Here is a 21,408-nt window from a genome sequence, read left to right as displayed (position 1 = left end):
GACTCTCAGACCATGAGAAACAAGCTTCTCGGGTCTGATGAAACCAAGATTGAACTCTTTGGCCTGAATGCCAAGCGTCACATCTGGAGGAAACCAGACACTGCTCATCACCTGGCCAATATCATCCCTATTGGTGGTGGCGGCATCATGCTGTGGGGATGTTTTTCAGCGGCAGGGATTGGGAAACTCGTCAGGATCGAGGGAAAGATGCACAGATCAAAGGACAGAGGGATCATTGATGAAAATATGGTCCAGAGCACTCAGGACCTCAGACTGGGGCGAAGGTTCACCTTACAACAGGACAATGACCCTAAGCACACAGCCAAGACAATGCAGGAGTGGCTTCGGGACAAGTCTCAATGTCATTTAGTGGCACAGCCAGAGCCCAGACTTGAACCCGTTCAAACATCTCTGGAGAGACCTGAAAATAGCTGTGCAGTGACGCTCCCCATCCAACCTGGTAGAGCTTGAGAGGATCTGCAGATAAGAATGGGAGAAACTCCCCGAATACAGGTGCGCCAAGCTTGTTGCGTCTTACCCAAGAAGACTCGAGGCTGTAATCGCTGCCAACGGTGCTTCAACAAAGTACTGAGTAAAGAGTTTGAACACTTACAGTATGTAAATGTGATATTTAATTTTTACAGTTTATTTTTACATTTGAAAAAAAACATGTTTTTGCTTCGTCATTATGTGGTATTGTGTGTACATTGAGGGGGGGAAATAATTGAATCAATTTTTAGAATAAGGTTGTAATGTAACAAAAATGTGGAAACAGTCAAGGGGTCTGAATACTTTCCGAATGCACTGTAACCAAGTCACAGCACAGGGATAACCCAACCAATAATACTTCATACAATAATAATGATTACAGCAACTCGGAGGCAATTTCAAAGAGGCACCAGACAATAAAGAACCCGGTTATCATTAGATGATTTCAAAATATCTGTATTCCTTACACAGAGTGAAAAGGGACTTGGGTACATTAATGGGCGTGTGTGGGGTTCAAAACAACAACAAAAAAGGCTTTTAAATGTCCCCAAAGTTTCTTAGGCCAATGCACAATATATCAGTCATCCATACAGTTCCAAAAAGAGAATAGAAAATAATACGCAATATACTCAAAATGCACACTCCCTTTAACAAACATGTCAATAGCATTGAATTTACAGTTCCCAACCGCACTGAACACAAAAAAAGCTCAAATTTAAAGCACTAGAGAGGGAACGGGAGTGAGAGAGGGAACGGGAGTGAGACAGAGAGCCAACAGAGTGTCCATCCGATACACTAGTTGGTTTGTTGGTTGAAGCTTTGCAACAATGTTGGCAGTAATCCAGTAAATCTAAGGCAAGAGCAGTACCCACAGGTTCCAAACACGAAGTAGAGCGGTAGCACTTGACTTAAAATTTTACAAACTAATCACGCCGAAAACAAACATGACTTCAGCGGCACACGCCGTCAAAATTGCCAACCAAGAGCTCTCACACAGAGACAGAAGTGCCATATTTACTTCCTCCTTCCTGACAGCTGGTGCGCTCTTTTTGGCAGTGCATGGTGAAGGCTCCGTGAAGGATTTCACCACACTCCTCCCCCCCATGAAAAAACAAAGCCTGTAGAAACAGAGCGGATGCAGGCTTTGGCAGGTTAGGACCGAACCAGGGAAGTCCTCATCAGGGTCCTCCAAGAAGAGGCCCTGCAGGCGTTGCATTTGCCTGCAATCCAGCTCTTCTGCCATAGGGTACCAGGGCATGCACTGTCCTGCCTCCAAAGAGACCAAGTAGTTCACCGGGCCCAACTGCTGCGCCACATGGTAAGGACCTTGCCATTACCGTCTGAGGATGGTAGGCCGTGGTCAGCTTGGCAACAACTCCCCAGTAGGTACAGAGCTCTTTGTAGATTCCTGTGGACCTCGTTCAGAGAGAATTTGGTCTGGAATCCCAAATCGTATAAAGATCTCACTTTGCAGAATTGGAGAAGTAGCTGATGCAGTGGCTTTGCGGATTGGAAATAACCCCACGCAGTGTGTGTAGTGGTCCATTACCACCAATAACAATTCATTCTGGGTCCCCTGGTGGGAGGACAAAGCCCCATGAAGTTAATTCCCAGCATTTCATTCAGATGGTTCACAGTGGTCTGCAGCAGTTTCCCGGCAGGTCTGCCAATGTCTGGTTTGTATTTCTGGAGGACTTCACACTGCTGTACAAACTTCTTGTTATCGACCCACATGTCTGGCCAGTACACCACTTCCTATACTCTTCGATGGGTTTTGAAGACTCCAAGATGGCCACTCATGGGGTTGGATCATCTGGTCAGTCAATGTAGAGAGGACATAGACACGGTGCTGTGTGTTCTATCTCCTCTTGGAGTTTTTCGATACACTTTATCCTTTGGGGTGACAGGTAGCCTAGTGGTTAGAGTGTTGGGCCAGTAACTGAAAGGTTGCTAGATCAAATCCCCGAACTGACAAGGTAAAAATCTGTTGTTCTGCCCCTGAACAAGGCAGTTAACCCACTGTTCCTAGGCCATCATTGTAAATAATAATTTGTTCTTAACTGACTTGCCTAGTTAAATAAAGGTTAGAAAAAAATGTAATTCCTGAATTATGCTGAACTTCTCACTGAATCGGCAAGTCTTCCTCAGACAAACTCTTGTGGATCTCCATGATGGTGGCAGCACTCTGCTGTGCACGCCACACACTCATCATCCAGAGGGGAATAATCATCCAGACACTTTGCAGTGGTGAAAGTGCTGCACAATGGAGGACAGACATTGGAGGCCTCTGTAATCCGAGAGAGGGCATCTGGTACAAAATGTAGTTTTCCTTTACGGTACTCAATGATGAAGTCAAACATCTGGAGTCTGATAGAACAGCAAATGATACAGCTGTTGGTCTTGCCTGATGCCAGAACCCACTGCAGAGCAGCCTGGTATGTGACAACAGTGAAGACCTTCGCCTCCAAGTAGGTGCTCCGTTTCTCCAGAGCCCAGACCACAGCGAAGCACTCCCGTTCAGTCGTTGAATAATTCCTCTCTGCGGTGCGACTTGCAGAGGCAAGAACCTCTTCTGTTCCAGGTACAAGTTTGTTGAGCCAAGACTGCTCTGAGTCCTGTTTGATTTGCACCTCTGTACACTATTAAAATAGCATTCAGGGAAGGATGTCCAAGCACTGGAGGAGTGATGAGATTGTTGTTGAGTGTTTCAAATGCGCTATGGCATGCAGGAGTCCATTGGAACTCCACCCCCTTCTTTTTAAGGTGGTTAAGTGGCACAAACCTGTGGTAACATCAAGCCATACCCAGGAAGCGCTGAACAGCCTTCAGGGATGTGTGAATTGGAAACCCCTGCACTGCTTCAACTTTGGCTGGATCTGCATGGAAACCTTCTTTAAAATAAAAAAACGTTACCCTGTTTTTCTGCGATGCAGTGCTCAGTGGTGCCACTCGGGAGGCCTGCATGGATACCTTCTGCATTAACCAAGGAACTTGAATTCAGACAAGCAGAAATGACACTTCAAGTTCAGAGTCAAACCCTTAGCCTTCAGCCTGTCAAAGATGGACTGTATGTCTTGCAGAGACAGAGGAGGAGTAGATGATGATGTCATACAGGTACACAAGACAATTCCCCCCACCCCCTTAGATCTCCCAGGACAGTCTCCATCAGGCTTTGAAAGCTTGCTAGAGCATTCTTCAAACCAAAAGGCAGGACTTTGAAGGAGAACAAACCAGCAGGGTGACAAAGGCACCAGGTCCTGGCTGGCGGGATCCATTGCCACCTGCCAATAGCCGCTTTTTAGATCTAGATTATTGAAGATGGTTGCTCCGGCCAGAGAGTCCAGTAAGTTATTGTTGTTCGGTAGAGGGTAGGCATTGCTTTCTGTTATGGCATGTGGCTTCCTGTAGTCCACACAGAATCGATATCCACCATCATTCTTTGGAATCAGGAGAACCGGAGAAGCACACCCAGAAAAACAAAGCTTCACTAAGCCATTAGCTAACATGCTCTTGAACCGTTCATTGAGAATCACCAGTTTGGCGGCAGACAGCCTCAGGGACGTTGTTTGATGAGGGACTTCATGCCGGCTACTTATTTTTTGTTTGAAGGTTGTTGTTAGTCTGGGTGTAAAAGTGTAAAAGTACATACCTCACCATTCATCTCCAGCATCTGGGGGGGGGGGGGGGGGGGGGGGGCTGTAATCAGTGTGATAGCCGGATTCTCTGCCTTCATTGGTGGAATTTGTATTTTCTCTGTCTTTGTTGTCGTCTTTGTCTTTACCTTACCGGGACTCTGGATAGGTTTGCAGGCTTCAGCCCGAGATCAGTGCATTTCCAGGTTGAAATGGATGAGATTGGGAAGGGTCAGAGCGCAGCCGATAGGATGGTTTGGACATCTAGATGGTCAGTCCACTGAAGTCCAGACCAAGGACTACAGCAAATGCAAGGCTTGGATCTGCAAGAATAGCCACAGGAAGGGTAATAACCTCATCATGCAGCTTAATTTCCATATCAGTCCAGCCTAAGGGATTGGTCGGTTCTCCGTTTGCCAAGTACAATGATCCTTCCTCCCGGGTTCAAATTTCTTCATGCGGTAATGCCATCTTTCTCCACAGCGGCTCCTGTATCAGGGTGTAAGTTGCTCCTGTGTCCATTATGGCCTTCCCTCGGAAGTTCCTAACTTTCAGGGGGACCAGCAGTTGTTGAGGAATATGAATTAGACAGCTAATTGAGCTGTCTGAAGGTTTCATAGATGGCACTGAGGCCGACCTAACCAAATGCAAGCCACCACGCCTGTCAAGACTGTCTGTCTTCTGTCTAACCTTTTTCTGTATCCTGACACTGGCCACAGAGAGGGACGGAACCTGTAGGATGTTGACCCTTACACCTAGAGCACATCACTGGACTTTTGCCTTGGTTCTTAGGCAAAAACCCATGAGATGATTTAACCCCCGTTCCCTCATCCCGATTGGGATACCGGGATGAGGGAACACAGGTTTGTGTTTGTAGGTAGTGCTCCCAGTCCTTCTCAAACTGGGTCCCAAGGCTCACCAGATCCTCCACATTATGCACACGTTCGCAAAGTTGACTGGCAAGGCAGGGCATAATGTTCTTAAGAATGAGTTTAACCATATCCTGCTCAGTAATCAATAGGAGAAGGCAAAGTCCTGTATTGGCTCTGCTTCACTCTGGACTCTGTTACAAACGCGTTCTGCCAGTTCATCCTCATAGCCCTCTGAGAGGAAGGCGGAGAAGAACAGTTTCTGAAACTACTCCCAGATAGCCAATGAACAGATGTCAATCTCCCACCAGTCTCTTGGTGTACCATGAAGAACACTACGGAGGGTGGCAAGAATCTCCAGATCAGTAAGGGGCCGGCGGGAAAGGAAATCATTACGGTTAGATAGAAAAAGCAGAGAATCAACATCATCTTCTGGGCTGCCAAAAGTGGGGGAAATGAGCTTGATAGGGAGGGAGCACTTTAGATGAGGGATGACATTGGCAGGGGGTATTGATGAAACTCGAGTTCTGTTGTTTAACTGTCTTCCGAGGTTTTTTTCCCAAAGCCATCTGTTCCTATTCCCTTGATTGCAGAGTCAGTGGCAGCGGGAAACACTGAGGGAGGTGCAGATGTTTGTCCAGAAGGGAAAAGCACTGCATCACCTCCTGGTGCAGCTCCTCCAGTTGAAGGGCTGTGGCCTTCTGTGTGTTTTCTATCTCATTAGATGTCTCCTTTTAAGATTGCTAGTCATAAATCGCATTTTCTCTGTGCGAGAGCTCTTTCTGTCCTCCATAACATCTTTCAGGTGAGCACACACCTCCTTCACAACAGAGGCCTGACTCCTCTGCTCTCATTTTTGTTCCTGCTCAAGACAGGTCATGACTAGATGATGGTTCGTTTCTATGAGTGTTTTTGAAACGTTTGTATTTTCCCCCTTGAACACCCCGTTTCAGAGAATCTTGAAAATATTTCAGTCTTTTCCTCCATTTGACGGGGGAGGTGAGTCGACCTCAGTTGCACATCTTTCCGGTGAGCCTCCACACTGAGTTTGCGAATGGCATTCTCCTGCATGGTCAAACTGTAACTGGTGTGCGGCCATTGTTGTTCCATTTGTCCAGTTTAGCACAGAGTCACCTCTTCCAGTCTGGGAAGGGTAACAGGAGGAGTTGGAGGGGAAGGTAATGGTGGAGAGGTTATAGGCGAGCCAGAAGCCTGGGGATAATCTCCACCTCCATTTCACAATTTAGTCCTTCCACAATGAGAGAATGCTTGTTATAATTACCATTAGGCGTGTCCACATTGACACAGTGTGGGGTTCCAATAAAATACATGATTCAACAACTTTGTGTGTGGTGTGTTCATGGGTTCTTTTTTCCATAGGTCCCTAGGGAATCCCTGATCAGGCGCCAATTCTGTCGTGGTATTGTTAGAGAGAGGGAAATATAAAGATTTTTGTTCGGGGTCCAGGCAGGTATTACACTGCCGATATGGAAATAGGAGAGAGGTGGTACTGCGACAAGACACACACACACATCAGCAAAAGAGACAGGCTACACTCTTGGCAGTTTGCCAGATAGCCAGTGGAGAGAAAGGACAAGATACGCCATATAACAACTCACAGCACAGGGATAACCCAACCAATAATGCTTCATACAATAATAAGGATTAGAACAACTCCAAGGCAATTTCATAGAGGTACCAGACAATAAAGAACCCAGTTATCATTAGATGATTTGCAAATATTTGTATTTATTACATTAATGGGTGTGTGTGTAGTTCAAAACAAAAATGTTCCAAAAAAAGATAATAAGCAATATACTCGAACACACACTCCCTTTAACGAAAATGTCAATGCTAGTGCATTTACAGTTCCCAACCTCACTGAACACAAAAAGGGAGAGAGAGAGAGGGACAGAGGCCTATGGTCTTAGCTGTTAACTTCTGGCTTACAGTTACACTTGTCCGTCTGTCCGTCCGATACTCCCATTGGTTTGTTGGTGGAAGCTTTGTAACAATGTTGCCAGTAATCCAGTAAATCAACGGCAAGAGCAGTCCCCGCACGTTCCAACCACGAAGTAGAGCGGTATAACACTTGACTTAAAACTTTACAAACTAAGCATGACTTCTGCAAAGACTTGCACACACAGTCAAAACTGCCGCGCCAACTGCGAGCTCTCACACAGAGACGGAATAGCCATATTTACTGTACTTCCTCCTTCCTGACAGCTGGTGCGCTCTTAAAGTGGCAGCGCACGGTGAAGGCTCTGTGCAGGGTTTTGCCACACTCTCTACGTGTATTTGGACCTTGATCTAAAGCATGAGAATAGCATGCTATTCATTTGGGGTGGAGATCAGATAAATGAAGATGACTTAATTCTTTGACTTAATTCCCTCATAATTCCACCACCGATGAAACGATGAATAAAGTCGAGCAAACTGTCGGTTCCAAGTGGAACCCGTACTTTATTTTTTTCAGATAGAAATAACACCATTCTTCATGCGCTGTAATTTGCAAATTGATCAGAGCTGTTGATAAGGGCTAGGTAAATGAGTAAGCTGTTTGGATAAGGGGATTGTGAATATAAATGACAAATGTTTTAGATCTATTTTACCTTTTGATGTCTGGAGACAAATGTAAAACCTGTCATATGGCAGCCAACTGAAGGATATATCACCTTTTCCACAGTGAAGTTTATGAAATGCTGGCCTTATAACTTGCAGGAATTACATTTGGTGACCCAAGCTATAGGCTTCTGTTGCCATGCCCAAATTAAAGTATAGCGTCAAACCTACCAAGTTGATTTATGATTTCTAAAATGTTTTAATTATATCTCCCGACTTTATACTGTATTTTTTTTAAAACAATTTATATCGGGTTTTAAATATTAGCCACTGTAGGTAGCCAGCGTCAGTTATACTCACATACATTTATAACTGTCACTAGTGTCTGTTTCCTTACATTTTGCATCATTCCATTACAGCAGTAGTTTTACCTTTCTTTCTTCTGTCATGTCCGTTTGGCTGTTCCTGAGGATCGCTATTAGGCTAACGTATTAAAGGTTGTGCAATCATTTGTGACATAGCCTATTTGAATCATTTTGGAATGCAGGCCATACGTAGCAGTTTAAACCTGTTCATGACAACAGTTCCATGATTAGTGAAGATTATTAGGGTAGATTTATAGGACTACTGTTCAACCCCTATTACCTTCCAATGTTTAATGGCTTGAACAGTTGAATATGGCAACTTTCAGATAAATCAAACGACTGTGTTTTTGATTCACCAATATATTCACCAAACCTTTTTTTAATTTATTCATAAATACTTTTTTAACCCTAAATAATATACACGATTGGATGGTTTTTAAATCTACCAATTGGTGCTGAAAAGGAGACTGATTTATCCCCAATATTCTGAACCATTTTCTCCATATATTCCATTAATTCAAATTAAAGGTACACCAAATTTAAAAGGATGACTTTAAATTAACAGTATTGAAAACGCTATTGAATGAAAACTTCACGAGGAAATCTGTTGGCCAGCAACTGGGAGAGTTTTCAGCGATTGAATTACATTTATTCAGCGCATGCAAGGGAACCATGCGCACCTGCATAAGTTAAGTCTGAATACCAACTTCTGAGAAGTGCATAGGAAAGGCGTGCGTAGGAAAGGCGTACATTTCCTGCGTCTGAAACGACCCAAATCGTCTCCGAGTAGGAGTGCTGATCTAGGATCAGGAAGCCCCTGTCCATGCTATCTTATTCATTATGATCTACCGACAAGGCAAAACTGATCCTAGATCAGCACTCCTGAAATGCTTTTTGAATACAGGCCCTGATCTCTAATCAGCTACAGTGCCACTCCTCATCGATCCCCCATCAGTTACAGCAAAGGGACAGTATTGAGCAGCTAGTCATACTACGCCCGGCTCCATCGATCATAAATCAACGTCTGTGTCCGCATTGATCATCAATCACCCCGGGTGGCACTATTGATTGGCTGGTCGCTCCCTGCCTCAGCCAATGGGTATCTGAGTATTGACTGTTACTCCAATACAGTATTGAGGCCCTCATTGATAATTAATGTATTGTCCTGTAATTTCATTTTGTTGTGTCCATACTTCTTGGAAAGCCTGCAGTGGAAACCTAGGCCCTATTCCCACCACGAGAGATGGAGCCTGAGGAGCGGTAAAGGCAAAATGTGTTTTTTGTCACCTCTATCAGAATCATATTGGAATCCTATTGGGCAAAGTTTGGATCCTATAGGACAGAACCAGAGAGAGAACTGGCAGAACAGAACAGTGCCACGCCCTTAACAGCCCATAGCATTGGAAACGTCTGTCTCGGACCCACATTTAAATTGTAGCTAAGCAACACTTCAACCATGCCGTTTGTAAATAAACGTGGTGAGAGCTGTCTGCTGTATACATCTTATTGAAATGTGTACGACTAGAGGATTGAGATCACGCCATTAGACTTGGCACCTCCCCCTCTACACCCTGACGTGTTTATTTATTTATCTTGGTAACGTTAATGTTTGGAGTGGCTGGTTGGCCAGGGGAATTATCCAGTTAAGCTAAATTCAAGCTCTCCTCTAACAGTTTTCCTTGTACCTCAAAGATGTTTGCCCCAGGAGTTTCCCGCTCTAGTCTCACTGTCAGTGTTGCTGTGTGCGAACACTCAAGATAAAGACGAAGCTTACGTTGCTAGCACTCACGCTAAATGCTAATTCCTACTGTAGCTTCTACTTTGCTAGCACTCACGCTAAGGCTAACCATATTGTAGGCTTACTTTGCTACCTTAGTCAAGAAATCCTATAGGATTAGGGATTTTTTCAATAGAATCCTATACAGTGACGATATTAGCATGTACATCTTGGTGGAGCAAACCCCCCAAAAATGTGAGATGCATACCAGCAAAGCCACGACACAACAAAATACTAAACAATACATTTAATTGAACTGTAACGATGACAAACGGTGCCCACAAACTGTTAGGGCCTACATAAAGCTGTCCCAACAGCAGAGTCCCACCACTGCTACACCTGGCAATCCTATACGTTTTGAAGGATTGTGTCACCCCAAAAATATTCCTATTAGAACACTCAAGCTAAAGGCTAAGTCATACTGTAAGCCTACTTTGCTAGCACCGAGATCTACCGCTCAGATTTTTTTTAAACATCACTTAAAAAAACATAAGCCTTTGAAACATTAACCAATTAAAAACAGTTCTGTAGCAATGAGGTTTGTGCAGTAGGCGATAGGCCCAATACGTTATCACTGCATATTGGCTATGCCTGAATTGCCCTGCCAATGTTGTTCTTCTCAGACCATTCTGAAATGATATATTTAAAAAAAATATGATCACACTGGTAATAAATCATTTATTGTATATTTTGAGGCACAGCCACGTAAGCATAAAAATGTGTTTTATTAGTTGTTTTTACTGGACTGATGGCCTGCATCTGATGGTCAGTCTGAAGGGAGCGTCCAAACACTCGTCCCAACACGCATTTGATGTGTTATGAAAGTGTTAACAGTGCTGAATAACAACTTAAACATGAACTTACTCGTGAAAACAGCAGCTCTTTGTTGTATTCGTTGAGTCTCTCTCTGATCATGGTTTTCCTTTTAAAAGGAATGCCTTGGAGATCGTTGGTGACCACTGTTGTTGGCCTACTTTGCTAGAACATGCTAAAGGCTAACCATACTGTAGGCCTACTTTGCTAGAACATGCTAAAGGCTAACCATACTGTAGGCCTACTTTGCTAGAACATGCTAAAGGCTAACCATACTGTAGGTCTACTTTGCTAGAACATGCTAAAAGCTAACATACTGTAGGCCTACTTTGCTAGAACATGCTAAAAGCTAACCATACTGTAGGCCTACTTTGCTAGAACATGCTAAAGGATAACCATACTGTAGGCCTACTTTGCTAGAACATGCTAAAGGATAACCATACTGTAGGCCTACTTTGCTAGAACATGCTAAAGGATAACCATACTGTAGGCCTACTTTGCTAGAACATGCTAAAGGATAACCATACTGTAGGCCTACTTTGCTAGAACATGCTAAAGGCTAACATACTGTAGGCCTACTTTGCTAGAACATGCTAAAGGATAACCATACTGTAGGCCTACTTTGCTAGAACATGCTAAAGGATAGCCATACTGTAGGCCTACTTTGCTAGAACATGCTAAAGGATAACCACACTGTAGGCCTACTTTGCTAGAACATGCTAAAGGCTAAACATACTGTAGGCCTACTTTGCTAGAACATGCTAAAGGATAGCCATACTGTAGGCCTACTTTGCTAGAACATGCTAAAGGATAACCATACTGTAGGCCTACTTTGCTAGAACATGCTAAAGGATAGCCATACTGTAGGCCTACTTTGCTAGAACATGCTAAAGGCTAAACATACTGTAGGCCTACTTTGCTAGAACATGCTAAAGGATAGCCATACTGTAGGCCTACTTTGCTAGAACATGCTAAAGGCTAAACATACTGTAGGCCTACTTTGCTAGAACATGCTAAAGGATAACCATACTGTAGGCCTACTTTGCTAGAACATGCTAAAGGATAGCCATACTGTAGGCCTACTTTGCTAGAACATGCTAAAGGATAGCCATACTGTAGGCCTACTTTCCTACCCGAATCCTATTATAACTTTTTGTTCCTAATTTAACCCATTAAATTATAGTTTGTTGTAATTTGTTACAGTAAAATATAACATTAATTGCAACATTTTTATTGATCGTAAACAACAGTTCTATATTTCGGTTTTATTCACCACCACAATATGGGAACACCAAGTTCATTTGCAGTATGTTCACTTTTTTCAACAAAATACTCAAGTTATTTAATTTGATTCTTATTCATGCAACTGCTTGTCTTTGAATTAGACATTATAATATGACGTACAATACTACATAAAATGTTATAATAACACACAGTTTTGGGGGATTTTCCCGGGATTCACAGCATCTTTACATTGCTTACTATGCAAATTAAACGTAGAAGGAAAATACATTTGTGGGTACAGCTATTGTTGTTGCAGTTGACACTACGTTAAATATGTGTTGCAGATGCAGCAGATTCTATCCTATGGCTTTCTAAATCTGATAGGATTTTCTTTTGGATCCTATAGGATTTTTGTTTTACCAGGGTAGCACTCATGCAAGTCTTTACTGTACTTTGTGGGTCTGCATAGTGGGTAAGGTCTGTGCACCTCTGAAATGTTGGGGGTATGAACCTACTGGCTGTGCCAATTCAGCAGTTTCAATGGCAGCTCAGTTTTTAGTGTGCTGTGAGTGTGAGTTAGTGTAACAGTTTAAGACTGTTACACTGTGTGACATCCATGTCAACAGGCAAGCAGCTAGGCGCTTTCTACTTTTCGGGACCGAAAAACTCCCATCCACTTAGCTTTCCAGCTGCTTCACCTGCAGTATGACTATACTAATACACCCACAGTCTTATTCAAAGCATGGATACACTATGATATACTCTATGATATACTGCTGTATCTTAACGCCATGCTAAGCTAGTAAGCTTGACGACACTTCGTCTTCACACACATCCTTTGTCTGAGTGCGTCTATTTATCTAGTCCGAAGGTGGTCTTTGTCTGTGTCCAACCCTCTCATATATCTAAAGCTGGTCATCATCATCCATTACTGATATATCATGTACTAAAACCAGACAGACCTGAGACCTGGGGGCCATGATGCAGTACAGCATCTGCCCAACATCCATCAGCTTTGTTTATTTCTCTCAAATCTGTCCTGAGACCAGTCTGTCTGCTCTTCAGCCATGCAGAGAGAAAGAGAGGGAGATGGGACTACTACATTACATTACTCTTGTTAAGTGTGCAACAGCTCATTGATCAGCCCCTACCACCTCTCTGCATTGAGAGGGTCCTTTCCCGTAATCCATAATAACATCTCAGACCAGGACGGCTTGGCGGCGTAACACATGAGCCCCCTATGGAAAACGCTGGGGGCGATCAATATCCATACACTGTGTAACCATATTGGCTCAGAGAGAGGGAGAGAGCTTTGTTGACATCCTCGTCCTCCTCCCCGTCTAAAATATGGATCAGGAAAAATGGACCCCTCTCTCTCTCTCTCGCTCTAGCTGCATCCGCTTATCAGGATATGTCATTGAGTCGAGCGCCGAGCGCTGCCCGTCGCAGCTGTCAGTGAAAAGGCCGACAGAAAAGTCCGTTGTTGTGAGCACTATTGACGCAGAGCCGTCAAATCCCTACCCTTTGAGAGGGGATGCCGCTTCTTCTGCCGGGCTGGTGAGCCGCCTGCGTCTAGCCCACGAGGTGGGGGGAGTGGTGAGGAGGAGGGATTTGGGTGGTGGGGGCTTATGTTAACCTCTACATATGAGGGATATTGTCTGGTCGCTTATTTATGCTCTGCCACTTCCCTCCACATCCCCACTATTCAACCAGATTGTCTCTTGGTGTCCAGACTGAGTAGGGATTTTCTCCCTCTTTGTAGACTTATTACTCAGACAGACATCTTTGTCTCTCTGTCTGCCTTTCCATTTCTCTTTGTCTCTCTCTTACTTTCTGTCTTTCTTTTCTCTGTCTCTTGACAAAATGATGGTGATTCATTCAACTCTCCCTGAAATCAATAGGTCAACCATTCTGATCCTAATTAGGCCATTTTTAAATCATCTATTAGAAATTCGTCCGAGCAAGGAGGAAGTAACGTGAAGCAGAATTCTAATGAAGCCTCATTCTGGAGTTATATTGTCTTTCATGTATACGAATAAGCAGTAATAGTAAAGGCAGTAATCAGAACTGGGGCGGCACACAATTGGCCCAACGTCGTCTTTATGGCGGGCTGGGCGCCTGCAAGCTGACTCCGGTTGTCAGTTGAACAGTGTTTCCTCCGACACATCGATGCGGTTGGCTTCCGGGTTAAGCAAGCAGTGGGTTAAGAAGCAGCACAGCTTTGAGGGTCATGTTTTTGAAAGACGCACGACTCGAACTTCGCCTCTCCCGAGCCCGTTGGGGAGTGGCAGCGATGAGACAAGATAGTAGTTACGAACTGGGGAGAAAAAGAGGGAGTTGTTGAACTGTAGAGTTGTATTTTAATGAATCCTATTCTGTGAACTGCACATAATGTTGTGGAGAGATGAATAGTCCTCTATCCATTTATCATTGACAGTGCTGTACCCGCACAGTACAAGGCCATGCTGGTTTGACTCTAAGCCTCCTCTTCCCTCTGCATTTGCCTTGAGAGAGGCCTCTTTTGTAACTTGCTTGATGGTTTAAAGCTGCTTGATTCAATGGGCCCCCACCCTGACACAGTTCTGGGCATTCCTGCATTGATTCTGCCATTCAGACTGCCAGATGTACAGTTCAACATGCTTCAGAGGAATAACAGGGAGAATGGAGGACGGACGTGTAGCATACTGAATTGATATTCACAAGAGATTATTTTAAAGCCAATAAGACTGTTGTTTTTGGTTTAAAGATGCCGGTCCATAAAAAAAGCAGTTAATGTTTTACGGAACTGAAGCGTAAGATGTTGGAAGTAGCTTAAGCTTTCATTGTAACAGTGCTGACAGATTTTCTGCACACTGTACATTCACTGTGATATGGAATACCGAAGAGTTTTGGTCGTACTGCTCTGTTTGAACCAAGAGTCTAGTCCTGAACTGGATCAGGGGTTAGAGTTGAATGATTAATTCAGTACCGGTCAAAAGTTTAGGCACCTACTCATTCAAGGCTTTTTCTTTATTTTTGACTATTTTCTACATTGTAGAATAATAGTGAAGACATCAAAAGTATGAAATAACACATATGTAATCATGTAGTAACCGAAAAAGTCTTAAACTAGTTTTTAAAAAGCCACCCTTCGCCTTGATGACAGCTTTGCACACTCTTGACATTCTCTCAACCAGCTTCACCTGGAATGCTTTTCCAACGGTCTTGAAGGAGTTCCCACATATGCTGAGCACTTGCTGGCTGCTTTTCCTTCACTCAGCGGTCCAACTCATCCCAAGCCATCTCAATTGGGTTGAGGTCGGGTGATTGTGGAGGCCAGGTAATCTGATACAGCACTCCTTCATTCACATATTGGTCAAATAGCCCTTACACAGCCTGGAGGTGTTTGGGGTCATTGTCTTGTTGAAAAACAAATGATAGTCCCACTAAGTGCAAACCAGATGGGATGGTGTATCACTGCAGAATGCTGTGGTAGCAATGCTGGTTAAGTGTGCCTTGAATTCTAAATAAATCACTGACAGTGTCACCAGCAAAGCACCATCACACCTCCTCCTCCATGCTTCACGGTGGGGACCACACACGCAGAGATCATCATTTGGTTGGAACCAAAAATCTCAAATTTCTACCAGTCTAATGTCCATTGCTCGTGTCTCTTGGCCCATGAAGTCTCTTCTTCTTCTTCTTAATGGTGTCCTTTAGTAGTGGTTTCTTTGCAGCAATTCGACCACAAAGGCCTGATTCACGCAGTCTCCTCTAAACAGTTGATGTTGAAATGTGTCTGTTTCTTGAACCCTGAAGCATTTATTTGGGCTGCAATTTCTGAGGTTGGTAACTCTAATGAACTTATCCTCTGCAGCAGAGGTAACTCTGGGTATTCCTTTCCTGTGGCGGTCCTCATGAGAGCCAGTTTCATCATAGCGCTTGATGGTTTTTGCGACTGCACTTGAAAGTTCTTGGAATGTTCCGCAATGACTGACCTTCATGTCATATAGTAATGATGGACTGTCGTTTCTCTTTGCTTATGTGAGCTATTCTTGCAATAATCTGGACTTGGTCTTTTACCAAATAGGGCTATCTTCTGTGTACCACCCCTACCTTGTCACAACACAACCGATTGGCTCAAATGCATTAAGAAGGAAAGAAATTCCACAAATTAACTTTTAACAAGGCACACCTGTTAATTGAAATGAATTCCAGGTGACAACCTCATGAAGCTGGTTGAGAGAATGCCATCAGTATGCAAAGCTGTCATCAAGGCAAAGGGTGGCTACTTTGAAGAATCTCAAATATAATATATATTTTGATTTGTTTAACACTTTTTTGGTTACTACATGATTTCATATGTGTTATTTCATAGTTTTGATGTCTTCACTATTATTCTACAATGTAGAAAATAATCAAAATAATGGAATACCCTTGAATGAGTAGGTGTGCCCAAACATTTGACTGGTACTGTAAATACTTAGTAGTCCTTTCCTGCAGTCAATGACCAAAAGCGCCCTTTTTGGCTTCATGGGTGGAATGTTAATAATATTTTTCATAATGAATAACTTTACGAACATCCGGTGCTTCTATGTCAAACCGGTTTGTTATATTTCGGTTTTCTGTGATGTGTAATATTGGGATGCAAACTCAAAAAGGTGTCTTCTTTTTGTTAAGCCCATAACCATGTGTGTGAGGTGAATGCTTTAGTTTCAAAGTAGATTTGTTTTAGACCACCAAGAATCTCTCTGTGTGACCCTGATTTAGTCCACTGCATTAAAAGGTTAAGGAGTAGGAAACCAGGGTGTCTGATGTAAACGAAGCAGAGTAGCATTGGTGTGACTATGTGCCGGCCTCCAAGCTAGTGAGGTCATTTCTAATCCAGCCACTTGACTCCAGGTGAAATGTTTCCTCCATCGCTGCTCATGCTGTTTGCAGTGCTGGCAACCTAATGCGTGTGTGTGTGAGAGAGAGAGGAGGGGGGTTGTGTTTCTCAATTCTGTTGACCCGTTGCTATGGCGACGCACATAAAGAACAATTAAGCGTTCTTGTAGAGTGCCTTGTTAGCGTCAATTGTTGACTTGGACCAATTTATTTTCCTCTTTCCTCCATTTTTTTTTGTCATTATGTAGTGCTAAATTGGTAGATGCAGGATTTTTTGGGGTCTCAGAATTGCACACTGAGGTGGCGGCCAATTTAAGCGTTGTAGCCATAAGCCAGTAAAGCCACAATATGGGCAGCGTACTGTAGGTCTTTATGCACTCTTCTGTTTAATTTTCCGCATAGGGAAGACCAGGAGGGGCTGAAGATTTTGGCCTTGATTTTTCAACAAATTGGCCGTTGTGCTCTGGGATCTGGAGGGACCTGGAGGCCTGCTCATGGGACGTCAGCGTTGCAGCATATCGGATCCACTACATTAGCCAGACTGCTAATTACCTCCCTGAGAGGACGGTCGGAGAGAGTTTTCGGAAGCTTTTTTCTTGTTTGTCCCAGCAACATCTCCACCCCTGTGGGTTGAAGTCTCAAGAGTTTGTTCCCCGAATCCCCTGTTCTTTTGCACCTTTTCCTCCCTCGTCCACTTTTCACTCGCTTCATGTAATAGGCAAACAAATAATACCTCTGTGTGTGTTAGTCTGCTGCATCATCACTTGACCTAGGTTACAGTGAGGAAGCTGGTGGAGGGGAGGACCATTGTAATGGCCGAAATGGAACAAAGGGAACCTTCCACTGGAAGGACAGCCACTGTCTCGCCAGTAATTGGGTCAGTCTCAACCGAGACTGTCCTGATATGGACACTAGTTGCTCTCGTTCACATGGTGTTGTTGGCCTTGTCCTCAGTGTACTGAATTGCCTCCAGTGTACAGGGACTTTATTGTTGAGTCCCAAACATCTGGGGAATTGAGATTAAAGCATCAATGAAGCTCCTGTCTATGTCAAATTCGGGAGTGGGAGCTGAAAGGTCACTTCCTCACTGTCCAGCATCTCACGCCACAGACGACACCTGCGTCGGTGTCGTCAGGACGCCTCTAATGCGTACACGATGACAGGTCGCCCCGTCTGCCCGTCCACGCGGCTTGGCAGCTGCAGGTGCAGGGAACAGCGTTTGAACAAGGCTGGCTCACGTCGGCCCGCAGCGCAGCCCTTGCGATTGATCCTTCAGCTAGCTTACTCTACTTCTCTCTCTCTCTCTCTCTCCCTCTCATCTCTACAGTTCCCTTCTACACAGAGATACCGATCTCGCTGACACGCACAAAAAAAACTAAAAGGGGATGGACACACTGAAGCCCCCCCCCGATCCCCGACCAAAAAGAGCCACCCGTTTCTCACGAGTAACCGCTCAAGAAGGGCTTTTTCTTCTGTTTTTCTTTCTTCCCCTCCTTTCATTCCAGCCCTCAGTGGCTCTGTCTTTCCTCAGAAGGTGTTTTATCATCGTCTGAAGGGCACCTGCTTCAGAAGTAGTGTGAGAATATGGCCTTTTAGAGAGTTGTCTCTAAGAACTACGTGTCACATAGGAAACACAACATAACTTGTTATCGCAATTATATCTTGGTGCTCCTGCAATTATCTCGATAAGGGACTATATGGAGGAGTTGAGATCCCATGAACCGTCAATTGATAAACCGCAATTAGCTCATCTTAGTCCTTTCCTCCTCTTGTGTGTGCGTATAGTCCATTCATATTTTGTGGCTACTTCCTGGGTGAATGTGTGGGATCTGATATTAAATAACAAAGGTGATGAATGGCTATGTTACCCTATGTAATATTTCTCCCTAAGTGACTGACAATGTTTCTGTCCATTCCTATTTCCTGACTGTCGCAGCTGGCGCGAGCACATGGATAGACTGCCTCCTGTGGTCACTCAGAGAACAACTCGTCCTAACATTCTCACCCAAACACTTTTATGTTTGTAGCCCGATGAGAAGCCTTGCTGGTTGCAGAGTGGGAGAAAAAAATCATTGAGGTGAAAAGTCGAACAGAAAAGCTGTTCTATAAAAATAGGGGGGATTGTATAGGAGGGAACGAGAAATGCCTTACAGAAATTAGCTTTGGCTGACAGAGTTCCCGAAACATTACCGTCTCTAAGCAATTTACGAGAGCGATTACTCTGATTATTATTTCAACAATACCCAGCTATGCTCTTTCAAGGGCTGCCAGTGGGGCTGTGGCTGGGGGAATGAATGGCCTTGCCAAGACTGAGCGTCTGGGAGTTTCACAAGGCACTCGGAGGGAGGGAGGGAGGGAGGGAGGGAGGGAGGGAGGGAGGGAGGGAGGGAGGGAGGGAGGGAGGGAGGGGGCAGAAAAAAGAAAGGGAGACACACTTCAAAGGGGCTCGGGTTCTTCATAAGGGTCACTGTTTTAGTCCTTAATTTCTGTTTTTACTAACCCCTTCCCTCTCTATCTCTCTGCAGCCCCCAACGAGCCTTTGCTGTGCAAATTCGCAGACGGAGGGCAGAAGAAACGCCAGAGCCAGAGCAAGTACCCACAGAACGGGCGGCCGTGGCACAGGGAAGGCGAGGTAAGCCACTGACTCATTACAGCTGCCATTTTGGTTCCACAGGTACAGCCATCCGGCAGTTTCCATTAACCCTGCATTACATACCACCTACTCATGGCACTGGAAAGACGTTTGGCTCAAAGGCAGGCATTTAACCACTGAGGTAATGGAAGTCTTAATAAGGGGTAATTTAGGTCCATGTAAAACATGACCGTCTGTCTCCCATGTTTAAGGTTGGCGCTGGCAGTGAAAAAAGGTTGAAAAAAGCACTTTAAGTATTGATTCAAACCTTCAAAATAAGAGTTGAAATATAAATTGCATTTCAAGGTTGAATGAGTGCCCTCCCAAGACTGCCGAACATATAGGTGCTCCACCTAGTAGTTTGGGCCTAGAAATTGGATACCTAACATATTCCGCAGTAGCAACCTGCAACCTGCATATTCTCCGCACTACGGAGAATATGAACTTGCAGGGGCTGACAGTTGTGCTGAAGCTGCAAGGTAGAAAGGAAAGAACAAGATATAGGCTCTCTGTGGAGATGGGCCTGACTGTGTGTCTTTCAAGAGACAACATACCCTCCAGTTTGTCTGCTTTGTTGGTTGTGTGTGTAATGGTTGTGTGTAATATACTGTGTGTGTGCTAGTGTGCGTGTCCATCACAGACTCAGCAGACCAAACGCCGAGCCCAGTGAGGCCTGTTTGCCCTAACACCATGTTGCTACAGAGCCTCACACACTGACAGGGTTAGCTGGCTACACTTGACGCGAGGTGAGAGGTGTGTGTGTGTGTGTGTGTGTGTGCAGCATCTGGAAAGAGGAAGAGAGAAGAAAGGAGAAAAGAAGAGAGGCAACATCACGAGAATAGACGGAATACACCAAAACACTGGCTCTCTCTCATCTCCCCTCTCCTCCCCACACAGCGTGCTGATGAAATCTGCTGCCCTCCTTAGATTAAAAGGCTCGCCTCTCGCCCAACTACGTCTCGCGTGCAGATTAACAACATGGTTCGTGTTTTTATCTCCGTAAAAAGGCCCTCCCATGGCCTCAGGCTCAACAGCTAGGAAGAGTCTTGCATCCCTCCCTCCCTCCCTCCCTCCTTGCTTCCCATTACTCTGGTTAAGGACATGAGTGAGTGGCTGGTGGAGGCTTAAGTGCTGGTGTTGTTGGGGCCTTTGTGTGTTCGTTCATGTGTGTGCGCGCACGTTTGTTCGTGTGTGTGTGTGTGTGTGTGTCCGTGTCAACGAGGCCCCCCACAGTCATTGATCAGCAGCACAGTAGGTCTAGTAGAGCATCCGTAGAGCAGCAAGCAACCACATTGTAGAGTGATTAGTCAGTCGTTGAAAAGGGGTCAGAAGTCAAATGGAGGTTTATTCTAAGTGACTATGAGGCATGCAAACACTCTCTCAAACATGCGTTACACCTTACGAACGATGGGGTCTTACACACACATGCAAAACACACACGCAAAGTCACCTGGGTTCAAGCACACGTACTTCGTCTGAGTCACGCATGCTCACACGGACACGGGCACACACAACATACACTCATACGCACACACCATGAATCGTTAACACACACACACACACACACACACAGTCTCACAACATCACACTAGCTCAAGTGCTTTCTCTTTGGGGAAAGTGTTAATGGCAAAACAACCCAGTTCTCCCCTGTGTGAAAGGAAGCCTGACTGATGTTTTTGGGAGAGAGGGTGTGTCTGTGTGTGCGTGTATGTGTGTATTTGTGTCTGTGTGACCTACAGCCGGACACCAAGTCCAGTACAGGTGTCCTTCCAGCTGCCAGAGGGGCCGACTTTCTCTCCCTCACGTACTGTCACTTTCTCTCCCTCACGTATTGTCACTTTCTCTCCCTCACGCACTGTCACTTTCACTCCCTCACGTACTGTCACTTTCTCTCCCTCACGCACTGTCACTTTCACTCCCTCACGTACTGTCACTTTCTCTCCCTCAAGTACTGTCACTTTCTCTCCCTCACGTACTGTCACTTTCACTCCCTCACGTACTGTCACTTTCTCTCCCTCACGTACTGTCACTTTCTCTCCCTCACGTACTGTCACTTTCTCTCCCTCGCGTACTGTCACTTTCTCTCCCTCGCGTACTGTCACTTTCTCTCCCTCACGTACTGTCACTTTCACTCCCTCACGTACTGTCCCTTTCACTCCCTCACGTACTGTCTCCTCAC

At 44.7% G+C, this 21,408-nt stretch overlaps 1 protein-coding gene across 8 annotated transcripts in view; it reads left to right on the top strand.

Annotated features, from left to right (window-relative positions):
• LOC110488444 (RNA-binding motif, single-stranded-interacting protein 3) overlaps positions 1 to 21,408 on the top strand; it is a 350,151-nt gene that overhangs the window by 276,523 nt on the left and 52,220 nt on the right. For all 8 annotated transcript variants that reach the window (XM_036970692.2, XM_036970690.2, XM_036970694.2 and 5 more), the window contains one exon: positions 19,123 to 19,229. In XM_036970692.2, the coding sequence (XP_036826587.1) occupies positions 19,123 to 19,229 (107 nt within the window). The remainder of the gene's footprint in view (positions 1 to 19,122; positions 19,230 to 21,408) is intronic.

The sequence above is a fragment of the Oncorhynchus mykiss genome, chromosome 30 (genome assembly GCF_057628025.1).
Source record: "Oncorhynchus mykiss isolate SJ-2025 chromosome 30, ASM5762802v1, whole genome shotgun sequence".
NCBI classification, from domain to species: domain Eukaryota; kingdom Metazoa; phylum Chordata; class Actinopteri; order Salmoniformes; family Salmonidae; genus Oncorhynchus; species Oncorhynchus mykiss.
The sequence above is the reverse complement of the archived record's forward strand: the minus strand, read 5'-3'. Positions and strand labels throughout refer to the sequence as shown.